Source organism: Dermacentor albipictus, chromosome 6, assembly GCF_038994185.2.
Source record: "Dermacentor albipictus isolate Rhodes 1998 colony chromosome 6, USDA_Dalb.pri_finalv2, whole genome shotgun sequence".
NCBI classification, from domain to species: Eukaryota; Metazoa; Arthropoda; class Arachnida; order Ixodida; family Ixodidae; genus Dermacentor; species Dermacentor albipictus.
Genome location: NC_091826.1, coordinates 59,665,884 through 59,686,807, shown reverse-complemented (window position 1 = coordinate 59,686,807; position 20,924 = coordinate 59,665,884). Strand labels below are relative to the sequence as shown.

The 20,924-nt window shown below is 45.9% G+C and overlaps 1 protein-coding gene across 9 annotated transcripts in view; it reads right to left on the bottom strand.

The window, feature by feature from the left end:
- LOC139061101 (uncharacterized) overlaps positions 1-17,040 on the bottom strand; it is a 34,371-nt gene extending 17,331 nt beyond the window's left edge. For 3 of the 9 annotated variants that reach the window (XM_070540632.1, XM_070540638.1, XM_070540631.1), the window contains exons 1-5: positions 12,134-12,296; positions 9,226-9,274; positions 7,916-7,998; positions 6,483-6,572; positions 816-845 (exon numbers count right to left, since the gene is read on the bottom strand). In XM_070540632.1, the coding sequence (XP_070396733.1) occupies positions 816-845; positions 6,483-6,572; positions 7,916-7,998; positions 9,226-9,274; positions 12,134-12,199 (318 nt within the window). In that variant the 5' untranslated portion in view covers positions 12,200-12,296. Of the gene's footprint in view, positions 1-815; positions 846-6,482; positions 6,573-7,915; positions 7,999-9,225; positions 9,275-12,133; positions 12,297-14,549; positions 14,635-16,730; positions 16,828-16,900 lie in introns of those variants that run through there. The other 6 variants (XM_070540636.1, XM_070540635.1, XM_070540633.1 and 3 more) reach the window with 5 other exon arrangements.
- Positions 17,041-20,924: the final 3,884 nt, after the last annotated feature.

Below are 20,924 nucleotides of genomic sequence, written 5' to 3'. Positions count from 1 at the left end.
GAGCGAGGTTTTAAAAATTTTTATGAGCATCAGGCAGTCCTTCAATACTTCCACATGTCCTAAAACAGTTATTCGTTAAGTGGGTTAGCAAAATGATGCAACAATAGGGAAAATTAGCGAGAGAAATCCAGTACATATCTACTGACTTCGCCTCAGTTTTCGTTTAGTGAATCACAGATGTTTTTTCCTATGATTGAGCTGATTAAAAATTACAACTGCCAAAGGAGAGCCTCCTCTTTTGTATTACCGTATAGCGCCACGTTACATTTAATTGATGTTCCCGCTGACCTTTGCATAAAATTTCATATTTACCAAACAATTCTTAAATACCTTAAATTTGTCTTGCCACTCAAGTAAGTCTGCGCGTACTGCACTCTGAGAGCGTGCTTTGAGTGCATGTTTTATAAGTAATACTTATTAGTACTAAGGCATGGTTTGACCAGTCAGCTTAGCCTTCCGCAGCGCAAATGTTTCTTTTACATCAATCATACATGGCCCTTGTATCCCAAGTTTTGTATCGTGAATATTCAATATAGCTTCAAAATTTTTAATTGGATGATGACATTCCTCTTAAGGTCACTATCAGAACGGACAGCATTGATTAAGAAATAACCATCACTGCTAAATGAAGGATTCTAATACGCGCGAAAGGTACCATGACGATCGCCTTTCTACGGGCATGTGTGCGTGTGCGTGCGGGTGTGTGCGAGTGTGTGTGTGTGTTCCAACTACTATACTGAGGATTACATGGGCCCTTTCCTCACCAGATTTAATGAAGGGCACATCATCATCCCTTGCACGTGGGACATACTTACTTTAGGGGAATCATCGCCTGTAAGGAGAACCTGATAAGGAGAAAAAATTCAACTTCCTTGGTGCTCATTGTGTGCAGACAAATTTTCGTGTCTTATCCGGATTTACTTCTTAAATATACGGGAAAAGCAGAAGTGCTAAAGAAATTGGAATTACATTTGGTGAATTAACGAGAACAACCTATACTTTAACTGCCCTGTGAAGCAAAACATTAAAGAAAACCAAAATTCCTATACTCTGTTCGCGGCAAATCGGCCACTATGGAAAAGACTGAGGCAAAAAACTGCAGAAGAGTACGCATTAGGGCTGGTTGGTTCATGATTACGAGCAGTAAAAACAGCGCTAAACAATAGGACGAGGAGAGGGACACAAACAACAGCGCTAACGACCAAGTGTCTTTATTCTTTCAGTCAGCCTATATATACTCCGCCGCTAACTCAAAGCTCAGAGTCAACAGAATTCAGCATGCGCAGGGGAGAAAAATGCAATCATAGCGAGAGAAATAAAGTGAAGGCTTACACAAGCTTCGCCGCCAACATGAATGTGGAAAGCTTCGGAAATAAGACGTGCGCGGTCATCGCGGTATGTTAACAGGTGGGTCACGTCTTTAAACGATGGCTTGCAGCCGCATTCATTGCAACACAGTGATAACTAACTGACTATCTTTAGCTCGTTTTTGAACTTTGTGTGAGTGTACGCGCATGCGGTCATTGATGCACCGTTTGGTAGTACCGATACAAAGATGCTTGCATGAAAGAGGAATCTCATAAACCACACAGTCACAACAGTCACCAACAAACCTCTGTCTGTGCTGCTTTTTACAACTCTTTTCAATTACAACGAGTGATTCGGGTGATCGAGAACAAAAAAAAATGGCTTTGGCTTAGCTAAGGTTAAGCCCAAGATGCGAAGCATACTAGCCTTTATTTTAACACGACAGCGTTAAGGAGCTCGTGTCGCAGAAAAGCCGGTGTCGTCGGCGTCGGCTCAGGCGTGCGGCGCTTGCTCAGGCGCACATTTCGTTGTCGCGCCGAACGCTGCGTTGCGCGACGCTCACCACGTCCGATGCGGGGCGCGTAGTCGCTGCGCCTTAGCAAAGCCACCTAGAAAATCAGTCTCTGTAGCACGCCGCAACCTTCGCTTCTCATTCCAACGAGCAGCTCTGTCTCCAGGAGGCATCTCACCTCGTGAGTGTCTAGCAGAGGCAAGCGAAGCTGCTTATATCCCACCGCGACGCCGCGAGCGACGGCGCGAGTTGGAGCCCCGTTTCTCCTCTGTCGTGACGTCACGGTGTCACGTGGTCAGCCTTGAAGGCGACGCCGCGAGCGACGGCGCGAGTTGGAGCCCCGTTTCTCCTCTGTCGTGACGTCACGGTGTCACGTGGTATTGAAGGCGACACCGCCGCGCCTGAGGAGCTGGGTTGAGCTCTAGTAATATGCTTCGCATAAAAAAAGTGTCGCCCTTCTCTTTATTTCCGCCTGGGTTGATATCTGCGCTCGAAACGTGGCTGCCTTTCGGCCACATGGGAAAAGAAGTTGCAGTGCAAGAGGAAGTATTTTCTCGACTCCTTATCACAAGAGAGCTCTGTAGAGATTTTTCCTCGAAGAAAAATTTGCGTGCTCTCCTTTAAGGACTCGCACGATGAGAATTCTGTGGATGGACCAGCGATTCTTGCAGCTGTCAGAGCTATTCCCGAATTTACTAACCGTGCCTTTGTAGCTGCGGAAAACTAACCACTATGCATGTGCGCGTGCTTTGCACCATTTTGATTAACTTAGTTTGCTATCCTTTTTTTTTCATACCTCATTGAGCCCCACAATGCGCTGTGCCGCAAGAGCACAATGCCAGGCAGGAAAGCCTTCTTAAAATTTTGGTTTCACGAAATTTGGGAAATGCAGCAACCTTAGTGAATCGACGAAACGGTGCTTTGTTCACAAAAAGACGTTTTACAAATTGAACCAATTACAGTCCTCATAGATTTGGTGCACATATAAACACGAGGAAAAAATTAAAATATTTGGCGTCCACTCAAGTGATCTCGATTATATGTTAAGGTAAACAAATGAAGTAAACGCTCACTGTCTGCCATAAAAATGTAGTTTAAGGAGCTACAGTTTGCGGAAAATTTCGGCATGAGTCAATAGTAAATTCGCTGAATCAAGACGTTTACAACTCGCCCACAAAAATTAATTATCCCACGTGATTCTTTTAGCTGTGCCACAATTGAAAGATCGCCTGTTGCATATAGCACTAATCAAACCCTGGAACTAAATTACACGATCAGACGTTCATTACTTCTCGTAGAAATTAAACTACATATTCGGCTAATTAAAATATTAATAATCACCTCTGTAATTTATTACTGAACCTTGGAATTTACTAATTGTAGCCGGCAAGGTTGCAAAGCGTATGCACATGGAATGAACTCTCAGGGTGATACCAGTTTTCTGTGCAATGAGATACATCGCGTTTCAGTTACATGCATAAAAGAGCGTTTTCTGAAATGTAAGCGGTCGCCCAGACCCACTAAAAGAGGCCGGACTCAAATATTATTGATTTGAAAATGGAGTTTACGCCTAAATGTAAATGGAACGGCACAGCATTTTTACCACAAGTTAGACGCTGCATATCGTGAAACCAGTGCCATGCTCAGAATTTGTTCCAAGTCGAAATACCTTGCCGACTCACTAGCTACAATTCATAAATTGCGATACATGTTGTAAATTATTTATTAAAAAATTCAATTCACGAAATTTTGCTTTTTAGTCAACGACACATTTGCTTGCTTGTGGAAGTGTTGTTTGCCGTATTGAGTAACATAGTTCAAATCTTAGAATTGAGCTACGTTCCACCGACAATTTTAAAAAATTTGGCGGTGATAAAAAACACCCTACATAGCAATTTGATAAACTTGACTTATCGAGACAACTACGCTGAAGAATTATTCCAGAATTTATAGCAGGACTTACATAGTAACACATACGCGAAAGACTGAAACAATTCCATGATAGATATAAATTATTACATTCTATTTTTATCTTCAACCGATCTACATGCAAGACGAAGCTTAGAGAAAGACGATACATCGCCTAAGTTACAATGCTCTAAATATTGCCCTAACTTTTTATAAATGTGACTTTCTTTCGCGAGATCATTAGAAAACATTGCCAGCAGCTTTCATGAAGTTGGTTAAAAAAATCTGGCAGAAACCGTCTGAGCAGCACTGCCGCCGTTAATGCGAGTTACATTAAAGGAACGCAGCGACACACCCTAGTGCCACCTCCGAAACGCGTCTCGTGTGAGGCGTGTACCGTCACTGCGCTTCGGTCTCAAGCGTTTGCCTTGACACCCTGCGCCATCTAGAGCTGCCGCCGAAAAGTACAAGCGTGGTGCACGTTAGAATTAACATGCAGACAAGTTTGTCTGAAAAAGTTATGACGCGAGCTTGAGTCCACCCTACAGAGGTGAATTAAAAAAATACATATCTTTTCCAGGATTACTGGCATATACCCAGGGACACCTAGTCCGCGATCAAAGTTGGTCAGGAGATGGTTTCCGGTGATGTGCCCAATACTTACAAGAACATACTAATTAGTTACGCAATCTCGAATGAAATATACAAAAGCACACACAAAACATGCGTGAATTCCCAAGGAACATTCATTGCAAAAAGGTTTCTTTGAAACTGTCAAAAATATTTCATTTTCTAAACGGAGTAAACTTCATTAAAATTTGTTCAGTGATTGCACAACGGCCCTTTACATCGATTGCAGTAGGGAACGCAAGTTCGGAGTTACGGTGCATTTTCGTACGTTGCTTGTCGATTGTTGAGACGTCATTAGTACTCAATCTCTCGTGGGAGCCCCAATAGGAAGCTGCAGCTGGGGCAAATATTCGAACCCTCTCTTTACTAACGTGCATCGATGCCCATATCTGCAACCAAAGAAGCCATAATACTAAAATCACCTGCGTTTAACATAACAGATCCTAGCGACTTTTAGGAACAACTCTCTACTGAGCTCCTACCAAAAATCTATCAAACTCGTTCACACACCCATAACTTACTGAACTCTTTTATGCATAGGCGCTTCTCTTTCTTGTTCTCGGAAAGTAAAATCCTGTTACGAAATTACTCACAGAAGACTCACAACGGAAAGCAAATAAGTTTCATAAAATAGCATTGACAACATCTTAATCTTTTGCACTCTTATCAATTCAGCATAGCCTCTAAGTGATGTTCTGATTAAATATAAATATTCAATGGTATTATTATCGCGAGCGTTGTGATGCATAAGCGTAAACATTGCATGAGGTTACACGCAGCATATAATAAAAATAACAAATTTGCACATATGACCATTATTTGTATTGCGTTCTATTAACCGCTTCCCAGAAGTTACGCTTAATATAGATTACGTACAGTGTAGCTGCTTAATTTTTCCAACACCTTAGAAAGGTCCTTGACGTTGGGAACATGCAAGGCTTTGCAGCTGCAGACCTTGGACAGATGGCAACGGCAGTTACCTGCTTGGAATGCAAACGCCTAGAGCCACATAAGCATCCCCAGCGTGTTTGGGAAAACTTTGAATCCGCGTGCTTCATCCTCGCCAGACGCGGGCAAAGACCCCTCAATTCCAACGAACCTACTGGTATCAACTGGTATCGCCTGCGTTTTGCATATCGTGCTGGGAAGCGCACGCCACCTTTTACCTGATCGGCAAACGACAGAAAAGATCACTAAATTATTTCAAAGGGGCTCTGGAACACTGTCCTATCTAATCTTAAGATGACTGCACTAATAAATGGCGTCGCGTGACACATCACCCGCCTCTGACATTTTTTTCCAATCCCTCAAGTTGGACGTAGTTATGACACCGACGGCCTAATGCCTCACTCATTGCGTCTCTACTAGCGCACTGGTAGCTACACAGGGAAGATGAAAGGGGGAAAGGTCTCGCCCAAAAATTCATCGCCTCATCCACTGAGAGGCCTCGTCGCTGAGAGGGCTCGTCGCAGCAGACCGTGACAACCACAGTTTCTACACTGCGCAGCACAGCACGCTTATCTCGGAGGCCACGCCCAGCTGAGGCAGCTACGCGCCACCAGGTTGCGTACACGAGCAGTGCAAAGCTGCAATATTTTTCCTGACTTTTTGACAAGGTAGACAGATACATTTCCCTCATTTGCATAAACATTTGCAGTCATGCTACTACTCAAAATTTCGCCGCGATGCTGACACGAGCCAATAGTCGTTGGCGGTCTTCGTTGCTATCGATGACGCAGAAACAAGGCATTGCAGAGGCGAAAGTGAGCGATCTTTATGACAGGAGATTCTACATTAGTCGCCGCACGCAGCGCCGTAGTATTTGGCTTACATGTTCGCAGTAGCCTCTTCTACACACCGGCAGTGCTTTCTTACTATTTTCGAAAAGTGTTTCACGGCCACTTGGAAAGACAGTGCATGTTAGCCATTTGTAGGTTACATATGAAGGTAAAATATAAAGTTTGCGTTAGCGTGACATAACCACCTTACTGCTACGCATTAAGCACTTCAACATGTAAGCACTTCATAAGGTGCAGCTAGTATAAAGACCTTTCTTAGAGGGGGCAGTAAACCGCGATTCATAGAGGCAGCCTTTTTTTTCGCGTTAAGTATAAAATTAACTTACCTTGATGAGGCAATAGACACCTCGGAGGCAATAGTACAAAATTCGTGCCTTCGTACACACTATGAATGCGTCCAACAACTTCTTGCTGGCCTGCATGGAAAACGCAAAGCGTGACTTTAACCGTTTGTCCCCAACGTGTGAAGAAAACATGACCCTCCCGTGGGCCTGTGACGTATTGTTGTAATCAAACGCCGCTATGTAGATGCACATTTCAAGTATTGCTATGAAGACCTGGCTACAAAAACCATCAGCCGCGACGCTCGGGCATGTTAAACATGGACAATTGCGTGAAGAGCAAAATTGCGGCCATGAAATGTGGCATGAATGACAGCGGTAGTAGAGAGAAATGTAACTTTTCCGAAATCTGGAATGACGAGAAAGCTTACACTCCGCACCATAGTGTTCCTAGTTGAAAATTGCATTGCGAGACATTCTGTCTGCTTGACTGTATGAACCCAAGCGCTCTTTGAACCCCTTATTTTGAAACCGGGGAAGGCGGCAAATACAATATAACGTATATGCGGTAGCCGCATTTTCTATGGCGGCTTTGCATCAGCACCCTTTAACGCCTGAAAACTGCGATGCTCCCAACTTCGTGCGAAGGGTCGCCACAAATGTACTTCGATGTTTGTACAGCCACACGCAGCTTCGAGCGTAATAAATTTCCTTGCAAGCTCCAAACTACTTCTGAAGCAGTGGCACACACACGTACACTATCCCCAGAAAACTGTGCACAATGTTCAGAGTGCAGCATCGTCCTACTTAGCCATCGCCTCCAGATTTAAAGGTCTTAATTCGTCATGCGCACGATCACCAAATAGCACTAGAGCTTACCAACTGCTGCACATAAGTTCACTCGGCCAGCAGAAAACAGCACACACACTCAAAATCTGTGCACGCCTTCATTTGCCTGCGTACTTTTCTCGCAAATCGCTTGGTGCGAAATCACGACAACCGCTTAGGTTAAAGGCACACTAAACAGAAACAATGTATCAGGTTTGGGTGCTGAAGTTTTTTTTTCGTTTTCTTTCGTACTTTCGGGGTACTACACCGCTGTCAAACTTCAGCGAACTCACTAAGTTCTGTACTCATAACATTTGATATAACAATGTGTTCTATCTTACCACACAAAAAACTAGCTTCATCCCATGCAAACTCTGTCGAAATGCACGGCATAACGGTGAGTTGGTGCGCCAACTACGAGGCTGCGTCTGCGACCATCTTCCCATCTTGCGTTTGCCACGAAGCCTCTTTTCACAGCTAGAGTAGCTTTGATGTTGTTATGCTAAGAATCATGAAATAATTCAGCCATACGTTTATTTTATTTTTTGTCTGGCGTCTCCTAATACCAGTAGACTCGCTGGGTGCAGCGACCCAGCAACGTAATATGTGCACTTTCGAAATCTCAGAAAAGTGTCTAAAAAAAATCTTACAGTCATGGTGGCCAAGAGCAGGAGCAAGGCACAAAGTGCAAATACGACTGACTCAATTGCATTTATGATCGCCTCAACGCCTTCTGCAAGGAAGCAATAAAAAGCCGTGCAAGAAAAAGTATTAGTGCCTCTGTTCCTTTACTAGGCAGTGAGATCGCTATGTGTTTGACAGCAGTCTGTAGAGACGTAGAATCAACAAATATAAGTGGGCGATATGAGCATCAACATTGAACAGGAGTAATGGCATGCAACGTGGTCGCCCCTTTCCGCCACTATTTCAACTGACCCTTATGAAGCAAGGTTCATAGTAAAAGAGAACGAATCTGCAATAAATGTTCTGCACGAAGTCTCAGTTAATGCGAAATGTAATGTTTCAAACATTGCCCTGCTTTTACATCCTTTGAACGAGCAATATTCCCGTGAACGTCGACCAATCCGTTTAAAACTGTGAGACTCAAGACGACGAGCACATTTATTGCTTGCACATTCAGCTGTGGGAGCACATTGTGAAATGTGCGAGATGAAAGCAGTCTTCTGACTAAGGTGTTGCCAAAGGCAGCGATGTGAGTCTCCGTTTTTTTTTTTTTCGTTAAGCAGACGTCCGAAATTCATTCTGCTCTCGATTCTTTAACTCCGAAAGCGAATGTCACTGCCTGTTGGCTTTTTAGGTGTAGTACTGAAAACTTAGAGAACCTCTTGACTCTATTTTTGTTGCTCTCCTTTGTCATGCACACGCTAACATTGTCAGCTACACTTTAGCCTGTTGTGGCTTTTAATATTCATCCACAGACCCCACCGCTCTTGGAGCCGGCATAGCGCCGAAAACACAACAGAAAACGCAGATTGCCAAAGCTGCCTGACCGCGCACTCGCTATTAAAATCGTATTGCTGCATTCTGCTTTAATATTGCGCCTTGCGCAAGAGAAAGAAACTTGTTCGAACATCTAAATTTGCGATAAAGCAAATATCGTAATGGCATACATATGAACCAACCAGAGAACCCCTAGCTGCCCTACTGGAGCGATTCGTAATGGACGACATTGCTAATTCGACAATGTGGCGGTATTCGTGGCATTCAGCAATAAATCACACACACACTAACATATATATATATATATATATATATATATATATATATATATATATATATATATATATAAATATATATATATATATATATATATATATATATATATATATATATATATATATATATATATATATGTGTGTGTGTGTGTGTGTGTGTGTGTGTGTGTGTGTGTGTGTGTGTGTGTGTGTGTGCGTGTGTGTGTGTGAACACTGTAACTTACCTACTCCCGTCGTCATGATCGGAATTATAAGGTAATAGACGTTGAGTAGCTGCAAGAAACAATCATATTTAATTTCAGCGTTCGGCCTAAGAGACGCCCACATGAAATTTACCCAGAGAATTCTACAGTATTCTCACCAAAGTCAAGCCAGTTCATTTGCATTATTGGTTTACAACTCGGTTCACGTTATTGAGTGGTGCGATCGGAACCACAAAGCACTTTCATTACGAGAGCAATTGCACACTCTAGGCGCGTTTCTGCCGTCGACGTCGACGTGAGGTTCTGTGTAAAGTCCAAGGGCTATGCTGCGTGCCGTATGCTGCATGTGCGAGGGAAGGCTTGCGAGGGTGAGTGGGCGATTGCGGCTAAACCTTGCGCACACATGGGAGAGAATCGGGTCTGCGTAAGTGCGCCGTCTTCCGTCGCGCTCAAGGTTTCGAGGCGGAGGGCAGAGAAGGGGAACGCGCCCTACTCCAGCAGGCCTGGGTGGCCGCACGCACCCACCCGGGCCGCTGTATCGTGAAAGCCATGTGCGCCTGGGACAAAACCCGCCGCGCGCTATCTTTGCGCTGCTTAGTGCGCGTTGATGCTGAGTCGCAGCACGAAGGTCACTTCGCTCGCTGCTGCTGCTGTCATTCTTGCTCACTCCAGAGTTTTGACAGCGAGTTCCCGCAGTCATCGAGTGACATACATGTTTGCTTGGGAGCGCACGACACCATGCTTGGTAATTTAGCTACTATGCTTGTGTTTATAAGTTTACATGGCCTATAAGTCTACTAACCTCATTTCGTATTGCTTTCCACTAATTTGCTATCGTATTCGATGCTTCACCCGAAAGGCGAACTGCAAGTTTCTTTTTTGACTATTCCGTGAGACACCAGAAACAAAACTTCCGCCTCCGTAAAGAAACTGACCAACTGTTCATAATGAATATAATAAAAACTGGTTCTTTTTGCAGTGACAAAAAACAGAAAAAACGATATGGTGTTGTGGGTTGTCATGTTTGCGCAGAGTTTTCGAGTTTTATGTCATGTCGAGGTATGTGAAACTCACTACATTGTTCATCGTAGTCTGTACGACACAACAGCCTATGTCAATTGAGTACAGTTTTTTCGAAGCCCGGCGGCAATAGTATAACTAAAACGCTTCCCTACATAAGAAAATCAATGCCGTAAAATACATGCGGACGCAGAACACACGCAACAACATGGCTACCTGTCCTAGTAAACCTAGTTTATCTATGGCCAATGGCTCTCTGCCCTAGCGAACCCAGTCTATGTGTAGTCAACTTGCGCCCAACTTGCCCCGTTGATTTCCTGATTTTGTGAGACACCAACAAGTTCAAGCTGAAAATCCACATACATATGAACTTTCGAAGGCACCTGAGTTCATACTCGGTGTTGCTATTTTACTTAATCATTTGAAAATGAAGTTTGAAAAGGATTGGAGGCAGTTCGGAGGAATATAATAGGCGATAGGTCTCAGAAGAATGCAGTTGGAAACACGTCGGTATTCACGATGACGACGCATTTATATAAAAATGACAGCACTATGCATGCCAATAGAGAAGCTGCTACATAGAGCAGCGTCTACAAAGGCATGAAATTAAAAGCTGCCTCACGAAAGCCAAGAGCGAGTCATGGTGCGCACGACGGTTCTGTAGACAAACCGATCAACGAATTTGCTTCTGGCAGGCGGCGATCACTCACTCAACGAATTTGCCCTGGCGGCGGCACGCCATATCCTGGGCTTCGAGTTCCCAAATTCGACGATGTTGAGCTTAAGCGTCTCAGTCTCTCTGTAATCAGGACAGGTGCAACAGAGAAGGCCGTTGCTTGCTGAGCAAACACCTAAATAGAAGTCTCTGAATGCGCCCCAGGCCTGTCGTTACCGGCTCGACTCACCGCTGCTGTGATTCTGTGCTTTGTGTGACCATGTGTGCGGCAATTTTTCTTATGGCCGAACAATCAAAGCTTCGTTTCTTTTGACTGCTTCCTAACCTTACGTGAGGCCTCCTTTTAGCGAATTACCGTTGGAGGAAGCAAGCGGAGTCGGAATGCGCTCTTCATCCGCCCTCGCCTAAGCAACAGTTGCCGGACGCCTGGGTTCGGGAGCATCCCTTATAAGCCGTTATGCGAACACATTTACACAATATAAAAAAAGGTCGCAGTTTCGCCAGAAACGCGAAGCGCTGATTTCAATAGCAAATTAGCAAACAGCCATACAAAGTAAGGCTTGCACCTTCATCGGTCATATCAAGTTGTGCACATTAGCTGGCAAACTAAATTAACAAGCATAGTGTCACGCGCGCCCTGCAAACATGAACACATCACACTCGATGGCAGCGGACAATCGCTGTCAAAACGCTGGCGTGAGGAAATGCGGCGGCAGCAGCGAGCGAAGTGATCTGCGTGTTTTCCTGTGCATCAACGCAAAGTAAGCGCCGAGGACACAGAGCACACACACACGAGCCGCCGACGCACGTAGACGCTGACGCCAACGCAGGAAGCTCTAAAGATACGCCGCGCGACCGCGCTCGGGCCCTTGATGCGCAGTTGCAGTTGGAATAGGACGCCGCCCCCCCCCCCCCCCCCCCATCCCCCCGGTGTCTCGCAAAGTTTGATGCCTCGCGAGCGACATTGACGGTGCGCTTGCTCTTGTAGTTTTGATCGATGGTTTTGATCCCTTTCGCGCGATCGAGGTAGAGACGCGATGGTCGGCTCCCGTCGCGCGCTTTCACTCGCACATACATCGCAGGGCGCGCGACGATGGCGTTATTGCCGTTCTAATTTGTACGGAACCTCACCGAGACGCTGACGCCGACGCCGACACCGACGCGAACGGCCGAATTACGTTTGGAGTTTCCACATAATTGCTACTGCAATAAATAAGATGAATACTCACATACCTTTTCAGTTGAACTGCTTATAATACAGAGACGCTTGGAGGCTTTCTTCCGGTTTTGCTTACTCATCGTGAGAAACGACCCCAGTCGAGCGCTAACCTTGATGTGTTCCAGCAACACAGGCACACCGGCGTCTCTAAGCGCCGCTCTTGCCGAACGTGCGACTGAAACGAATGCTGACGCCTGGTGCCGTTCTCGCGTTTCCAAGTAGCCGTGCGACAGCGCGCATGCGCAAGGATAATTCACGTGGGCGAGCACTGAGGTAAAGCGCTCGTTCAGGGCCAGGAGCAGAACAAGGACGCATGAAGGTACCTTCGGAGCAAGCTTATGCTTAGGAAGCACCAAGGAAGCCTTCACCGACGGTCCTTCAGTAAGGAAGCTTTTAGAGTGACATAAAGCGGCTTCACCACAATGATTCGCGGTTTTTGTTGCAACTTTTCGTTGTCATGCGCGTCTGTCTGCGGCGAGCTTATGTACTGCTCAGCGAAGGCAGCCCTTTCTCTTCGTCCCTATGAGGGGCGAGGGAAGCTTTCTTCAGTGCGGAAGAAAGCGATCAGACGCAGTAAGTTTTAACTCTGTCCTTACGATGAGGAAAATCGGTCTCTTTTGTAGGTTACGCCAGAACTTCTTTCTGAACGAACCATTGTACTGAATTTGTCATGTCATACATAAACAAAAAGCAGAATCAATGCACTTTTCACGCATAAAAGTTTTATTAACGACACATATGTCATAAAAAAGATAAATTGCCAGAATCAAGATTATCATAAGAAGCCGACAAACATAGACACCAAAGAAAACGCAAGGGAATTTACTTGTTCTTACTAATTAAAAATAAAAAATTAAAAATTAATGGAATGGAAAGGGGATGGAAAAACAACTTCCCCCAGGGGGAGGGCGGGGGAACGATCCCACGTCTTCGCATTACACGTGCGATGCTCTAACCAACTGAGCTACCCCGGTGCCGTTTTGCCATCAACTTTGTTAGGTACTAGCTAACCCTGGGAGTGTTAGTCACCGCCAACCACTCAGAATCCTTGGCGGCGGATGTGGAACATCCTGTCTGCCGCAGGCGTCACGAGTACGCGATCTTTTAGGGTGAAGGCAACTGGTCAGTAAAGCCACACGTGCTACCTGAAGGCATCAATGTTGCCGGATTCGACACCATCGTTATGTAATATGCCAGAAGAAAGGGGGTTAACCGAGGCGCCCGATTTTTGTTAGTCATATCACCAGAAGCCAACAAACAGAGACACCAAAGAAAACACAGGGGATAGTTCTTGTACTTACGAATTGAAAATAAAGAAATTATAAATAAATTGAAGTGAAAGAGTATGAAACAACTTCCCGGGCAGGTAAGGAACGATCCCACGTCTTTGCATTACTCGTGCAATGCTCTCACATCGCACGCACAACCTTGAGCCCAAGTAGGTCGCTTGATCTCACCCGCTCAAGGGAGGAAGGTTGGGAGCAAGGACGCCGTCTTTCACCGCGCACAATCAACCGGGGGTATGGTAAGGGGGGGGGGGGGAGGGGGCGATTCTACTCCTGCAGCGGCTACGCATGGCGAGGCTGAGCGCCGCCACGCGGACCTCATCTTTAACGAAGCAGCTACCAGTTTCAGTATCTCGTTTATTGGTCATGAGTTAAAACTGTTCAATTACTAAGTAAATTGAACAACCGGCCCTACCGGTGACAGGACTGTCAATGCCATTTGAAAGTGAAAACACCCTAATATGGTTTAAAAAACGGCAGAGTTTACATTTACACTATAAGAAATACGTACAACATCAGTGTTGTCCACTATATCATGGTGGGTTTAAAATACAATGTTTTACAAAGGGCTCCTAGTGCGCACCCGAAAGCTAGAGGGCGCCAGCTGAGGCCCATGTCTCTCTATTCCTTGAAATAAATTACTTCTCTTTCAAACAGGCCGCAGCCAGCGCGTTGCGGTTCCGGACTCCTCGATGCAGCAGTGCACTGGCTGCGCGCTGCTTTGTGGTCGCTGTACGCTACTCGAGGGCACTACTTGTAGTGCTTTGCTTTTCGTTTATTGTGCGCAGACCACCTACTGCGAACCTATTTAAAATATCTGAACCAAAGACAGTCCGAACGAGGAGCGCTGGCAACTTCATTCTGTATAAGGTCTGAGTGCAGCATATAAGCAGGGCATCAAGGCCACTCCCATGTGGGAAAAGGCCACGTAGGTCTATAGACCGCCTAAGCTGTTATTCGTGCGTGTGATAACCTTGCTCGAATCAGTATTTTAAACAGTTGTTCACACTTTTCTTTTGTCTCGACGTGTTTCTTCACGCTGTCTCAAGCATGAAATCATGGCGACTATGAAGGTCTTTTGTTGCCCTCTCGCCCGTAGTAAAAACATTACGCTCGCTATGTGTACGAGTGGAGGGGGACTCACCAGGCAAATGAGGCCCAACAAGGCGATCTCGAAAAGAGTCTCGCACATGCACATCGTTTCGCCAGCACTTTTTTGCTTGCAGGTCCTGAAATAGAAAAAGAAAAGATCATTCAGACGGCTCCTTCGGAGGCAAGACTCGCTCACTGCGGCAGCAGTAACAAACAAATGTGGCACATTTAAAGATCTAGTTTCAGTAAATCGTAGGTGAATCCAATATTAATAGCGTACGTATAGAATACGTACGCTATTACTATTGAAGAAGACATGTTGTGTGCATTTTTTCTTATTTTTCATTTTGATCATCACTTTTTTAGGTCAGCTGGTTTCTCGGTATCCAGCAAGTGACCGTTCACCTTCTGAACCATGTTTCTCACCATACCAACTATGCCCTTGAATCGCAGAGCACCTAGACACGGACACACCTCAACCCGTGACCCACGAAAGCCCGCGAGAACTGTTGGACATCGGAACGATGAGCTTTCCTGAGCGCTTGGCCTAGTTTCGCTGCACAATGTCCGGGATGGGTCTGCTCTTTATTTTACCGAGCTCTAAATCTGCCTGCATTTATGTCACACTCTCCGTAAATGCCGCCCCCTACTGACGAAAAACTAACCAAGCACACGCCCCAAACCACGTGGAGGGATTATTAGAAACCATCCCTGCGATAAAGAACATGATGCACTTCGGGGCGTATCCACGGGGAGTAATTCATAGAAAGCCAGGTTTTTATAGAGGACTCTGTGCGTTTGAAAGCGTATAATTATTGCCGTCAAAATATTTATTTAGCTTTTGCTGTTTCATTGCCTAATGCCTAGGAGAACCGAGCCGGGAACGCTCACAACTGTAGTAGTAGTACTACAGGCGGAAATATAAGCGTTTCCATTAAACACGTGGCTTACTGTATGTAAGCTATTCAACAAGGCAGCGGCAGCAGCAGCAGCGACTAGCAAAGTCTGGGAGCATGAAGAAGTGGGGCTCATGGACTGAATAAACAAGGACGTGTCAGTGCACGTAAGAGTTTCTTGGTCGCACATTGTGGGTTGCGCAATGTATCTTAGTGGCGTTATCTTCACGCTGCTGAACACGAGGTCTCGGGATCGAATCCCCTTCGTGGGGGCCTCATTCAATGAAGGCGAAATGAAAGAGCCCCAGATGGTCAAAATTAATCCAGAGTATCTCTCTACGGCCTGCCTATGGGTCAGATTGCGGCTTAGGCATATAATACTCCAGAATCTAATTAAATAATTGCGCAGCAAACACAACGACGAGGAGGAAAGATAAGGACGACACGCCTTTCTTCTCGTGCGTGTGCTTATTGCGGGACCTACAGTGTGAATTACTACCAACTCAACACGCTTTCAGTTCTTATGGGCCTTTGTCTATAACAGTGTGTGCTCGCTCCTTTCGAACATTCTGACTTTCTAGTTTATGCACCGCGAAATTCTCCTACTGCATTGTAGTATAGGTTGGGGGGACGGGGGGATATATATAAATATATACATGCATACACGAGCTTGCAAGAAAAGCGAGTCCTTGACAAGGACATACCACTTTATTCGCACGAGGGGTTATAAATTACGTTAGTTCGTCGCTAGCGCCACAACTATAATGCTAAAGGCCATGCGAGTAACCCTCGAATCAGAGAAGAATGTGAAAGGTTAACTCAGCAGGCACCAGCGACTGTTTTCAGATGGAAGCATAACGAAATCTGCTTTTCTGCGTCTCTTAGCCAATCAGGAAGCTAACAAATGGAAGACTGTGATTGCCGCCAGCGCTTCTATTCTGATCCTTGCTTCAGTCGTCCCTCTTGCTCTGAAGTTCTGTAATGTTCCGTAGATCAACTCGAATTATTAGGGCGCCTAACATTACGCCTTCATGCTAAAGTTGACCTACGATCTCGTACTTGTAAGCTTCATGATATAAACATAGCGTGGCACATGTGCGCCAGCCGTAAACGCCGACTGCCATATGTAGATTTTTGTATGGCTAGAAACGGATCCTTATTTGAACCCGGTTTGCATCGCGACTGCAATCGTTTGCCCCAGATGACGCTGACACCTGGGTGGCGGGGATACTGAACAGAGAGGCACCTAGGTGGTTGTCCCACGCTGGGGGTAGGGGATGGGGCAATAGACATATGAGACAGGGGTGGGCGACGAAGGACGTGATGAAATCGCATACCAGCGTACAGCAGCAGTGAGTCAGAAGGCTATGAAGGAACGGATCAGTTCCTTCGCAGCCTTGCGGATCGGCGAGCAGTAGGAAAGGTGTTCGAGTGGCGCCTGCATGGACAGTGGCCCATCGTCCAGTCATCGGTAATCAAAGCAGAAAATTAGCGTACAATCACTCACCGGTGTGATGCTTTCGTGCACGCTGGCTGTTGTTGCCTTGGTCGCTTGTAGATGTAAAGCAGAGACGTTGAAAAAGTCCTTCAACCGCCTTCGAGCTTCGTTATCTTCTTCAGTGCGCGCTCCGCGTGAGCTCGTTCCAGTGGTGCCATCTACAGTGAAAAAATTGCTAGTTTGAATGCCTACATGATGTTATGTACTTGCCACTTCTTGCGGCAAATGAAACACCAAGCATAGCAAATTAAACATTACGTGTCGGGACGTAACGATAGTGTTAAAACGTATAGGTGCGATATTCAAGAATTACTTTATTATTACAGTACAAAATATACATGTATCTGTATATAGCATTTCAGTTGATGGCATATACCCTTCCTGGAGCACTGGTCAAAAAGCGGGTAGTTTAAAATAAAATTTCAATTGTGAAAGAACTGATACAAATGTTGAGTAAGTATGTTATATTCCGAACAGACAGAGAGAGAGAGAAAGCACTTTATTTGCACCCGTCAGAGAGCATGGGTGATCGGGGTGAGACGCAGCTCCCTCTTTCACCGTCTACCTCCCCCCTAGACGTCGGCCGGAATCAGTTTGCTTCCGGCAAGCACCCTAAGCTTGACCGATGGCTTGTTTTTGGGCTTGTTCTTCCTGGCTATGGAGGGAGGATTCCCATGACTATTTGTTCCCGTGTAGACCGTTTAGCACTGGGCAAGTCCAGAGCATGTGATTTAGGGTTGCTATGCCTACACAGTTTTTGCATTTGGAAGAGTGCACCTCAGGATGCCATTTGTGTAAGATATACGGGTTTGGGAAGGCACCCGTCTGCAGTTTTCGCCAGATTACTTCTTCCTTCTTTGTGAGAGATCTATCTATGGGAGGGTTTCTCCTGTTCATTCTAAAGTGTTCTAGAATTTCTCGGTATGTGGTTTTGTCGCTTTTTGGACAGGGAGTGGTCTGCCTGCGCAGGGGCCCAGTGTGTGATTCCTCGGGCGACCTCGTTGGCGATCTCGTTCCCAGTGAGTCCGCTATGGGCGGGCGCCCATGTTATTCTAATTAGGTCATAGGGTACGTTCTACTCGCCCTCTTGCAGAATTTTGCTGGCCTTTTTGGACACCTTACCGGTGTCATAGGCTCTGATTGCAATTTTAGAATCGGTGATAATTTTTTTTGATTGATGGGTTTGTGATTCCCAGGGCAATCACTGCCATCTCTGCCTCCTCTGGTGAAGAGTGTCTCACGCTACAGCTCGAGATTAGCTCGCCTTTGTCGCTCATTACTACTGCAGCGCAGTGCCCTACTGGGTACTCTGCCGCATCGGTGTACACTACCCCCTTGTTTTTTGGAAGAGGGAGCTTTGGAGTCTGTAGATTCTGCTTCTCCTGCATACCTCGCTGTGTATGGGGTGCATGTTTCTTAGGGCGCGGGGTATTCTTAACCTGTTGGCAATTTCTTTGGGGATGGTGGTTATCCCCTCTCGCGATTCAGGGCTCTGCTAGCCCAGTTTTCTAAGGGTAGATCTGCCCGTTTTGCTGCCAGTTAGTCTGACATATTGTGCCGTGAGTTTCGCCTCGCACATTTCCTCTAGGGTGTTTGACATTCCTAGGTTGAGGTTCGTCTCGGTTGATGTGCACGGTGGAAAACCTAGGGAGGTTTGGCTCCTTCCCTGATGAGGGTGTCTACATTGTCTCTCTCTCCTTTAGTTGTTTTTAGGTGCGGGATAGCGTAGGTGATTCAGCCAATGATGAAAGAGTGGACGTAGGTTAGCCTAAGTAGGTTCATCTCCTTCATCCCCGCGTTTTTGATTGCTATCCTCTTGAGAAGCCTGAAAGTTTGGTTGGGCGAAGAAAGATATTGGAGAAAATGACTATATGTATATAAAGGTTTAATGAAAATCTAATACGTCACAAATGAAACTTAGATTCCAGAAAGAAAAGGAAAGGACAGCAGACCATCCTTTCCTTCCGCTATGAACTTATTTACTGCGACAGCAGCATACTCCCACAGTGACTACAACTATGTTATTCTCTGTTGCCGGCTGCTTGCTCGAATAATCTGCTTCATGAGAGCACGTTGTTGGGCGAGTCGGTCGTACATACTTAAAGAAGGGAATTGCGCTAAAAAAAGAGACACGGACGAGTAAGGACATCGACGGGCGCAAACTCGCGACTGATTTTATTCAGAAAGAACACAAATATATATACCTAGATTCTTATTGCCTAATCATTGCCTAAGCGCACATGCCAAGAACGTTTTCTCTTTCTTATACAAACTGATACTAGAATCGCTTACGCAATCATGACCTGACTTATCAATGTAAAAAGCTTCTGCGAGTTCACGTGCTACCTGGTTACGACTGCGCCTTAAGGTTTTGGTTCTAGCCAGCAAAGGCTGGCATGCTTTATCAGGAGTAGCCAAAGGGCATGCGCCGCAATGTAAGGGCAAATTTGACCCTTTTTTGTTAACCATAGAAAGCTTATGTTCCCTTAGTCGTTCATTTATACAACGGCCCGTCTGGCCAATGTAAACTTTTCCACACGTCAGGGAAATTTCATACACAGCCCCGACCGAACACCTGACAAACTGGGCGGCGTGACGTTTCGTGCAGTCTCGCATGCATTCCTCACCGGAGACAATCCGGGGGCACAAAGAGGCCAACTTGCGCGGGGCAGAAAATACCACCGGCACACCGTAGCGATTGGCTACATTCTTTAGGTTGTGGGACACCCTATGAATATAGGGGAGAACCGCCGGTCTGGTCTTCGGTTGACCGCCACCATCTTGAGGTGTTCTAGGTTTCAAGCTTTGCAGAAGCTTCTCTGCCACTGCAGCCACGACGGAAACGGGAAAACCAGCCTTTTGTAACCTGCCAATCTGATTGTTGAGGCTGTCCTTTACCAGGTGTACACATGATTTCTGCAGGGCTTCCTTCAGACACAGCATAACAATGGCGCGTTTTACCGTCTTAGAATGAGCGGACTCAAAAGGCAACAGGTCTTTCCGGGCTCGTGGTAAGTACATCCAACACGTGTGATCTGGTGTTAAAGTGATGTTAATATCTAAAAACTGCAATCTATCTTCTTCAGGTAATTCGTGAATGAGGGTTAGACCACTCCCCTGTCGTTTAAAGACAGATAAGGTATGGTGCCTAAATCTATAAGGTCACTTAAATCTGCTTCATCCACAACAGGTAACTCGAGAGAGAGAGAGTCATGAAACCGGAAAGGCAAGGGGATTAAGCAGAAGGCAAAACTCAATCTTCCTATCTTACACTGGGGAGAGAGGGGAGGGGAGGTGACAAGAATAAAAAACAGAGAGCGGTAAAGGGAGCACAGGCCCACAATCACAGCCGCCAACTCAGACCGCGCAAGACCACTTGTAGCTCTACAAACATTAGTTGAGGCTACATACGCTTGTGCAGGCTGTCCTCCTCGCCTTCGGCTACTGTGGCTTGTAAAGTCGGCATTCTCAAATAATTTCCTCTGTTGACAGTTTTATTGCGCTAGTGAATATATAAGGACACTCAAGGCGCACTTCCGCCGTTGTCGTCACCGTGAGGCACCGCATAAAGTGCAAGGGCGATAACACCGTGGTCACATGCCGTATGCTGTAGGTGCGAGTAAAAGCCTGCGAGTGTGAGCCGAAGTAAGTCGCTTGATCTCACCCGCGCAAGGGAGGAAGGCGGGAAGGAAGGGGGTCGTCTCTCACCGCGCGCAAGGAACCGGGGGTATTGGGGGAAAGGGGAAAGGGGAGGGTTCTACTCCGGCGGCGGCTGTGCTTGGCGTGGCTGAGCGCTACCACGCGGACCTTATCTCTGACGAAGCAGCTACCCGCTCCGGTTTAGGTGTCTCGTTTATTGGTTAGTTAAAATTGTTTATGAATTTCTAAGCAAACTGAACCACCGGCCCTACCGGTGACAGGACTGTCAATGCCATTTGAAAATGGAAATATCCTAATACGGTTAAAAAAAACGCCGGAGTTTGCCTTTAAACTATAACAAATACGTCCAGCTTCAGTGACATCCACTAGATCA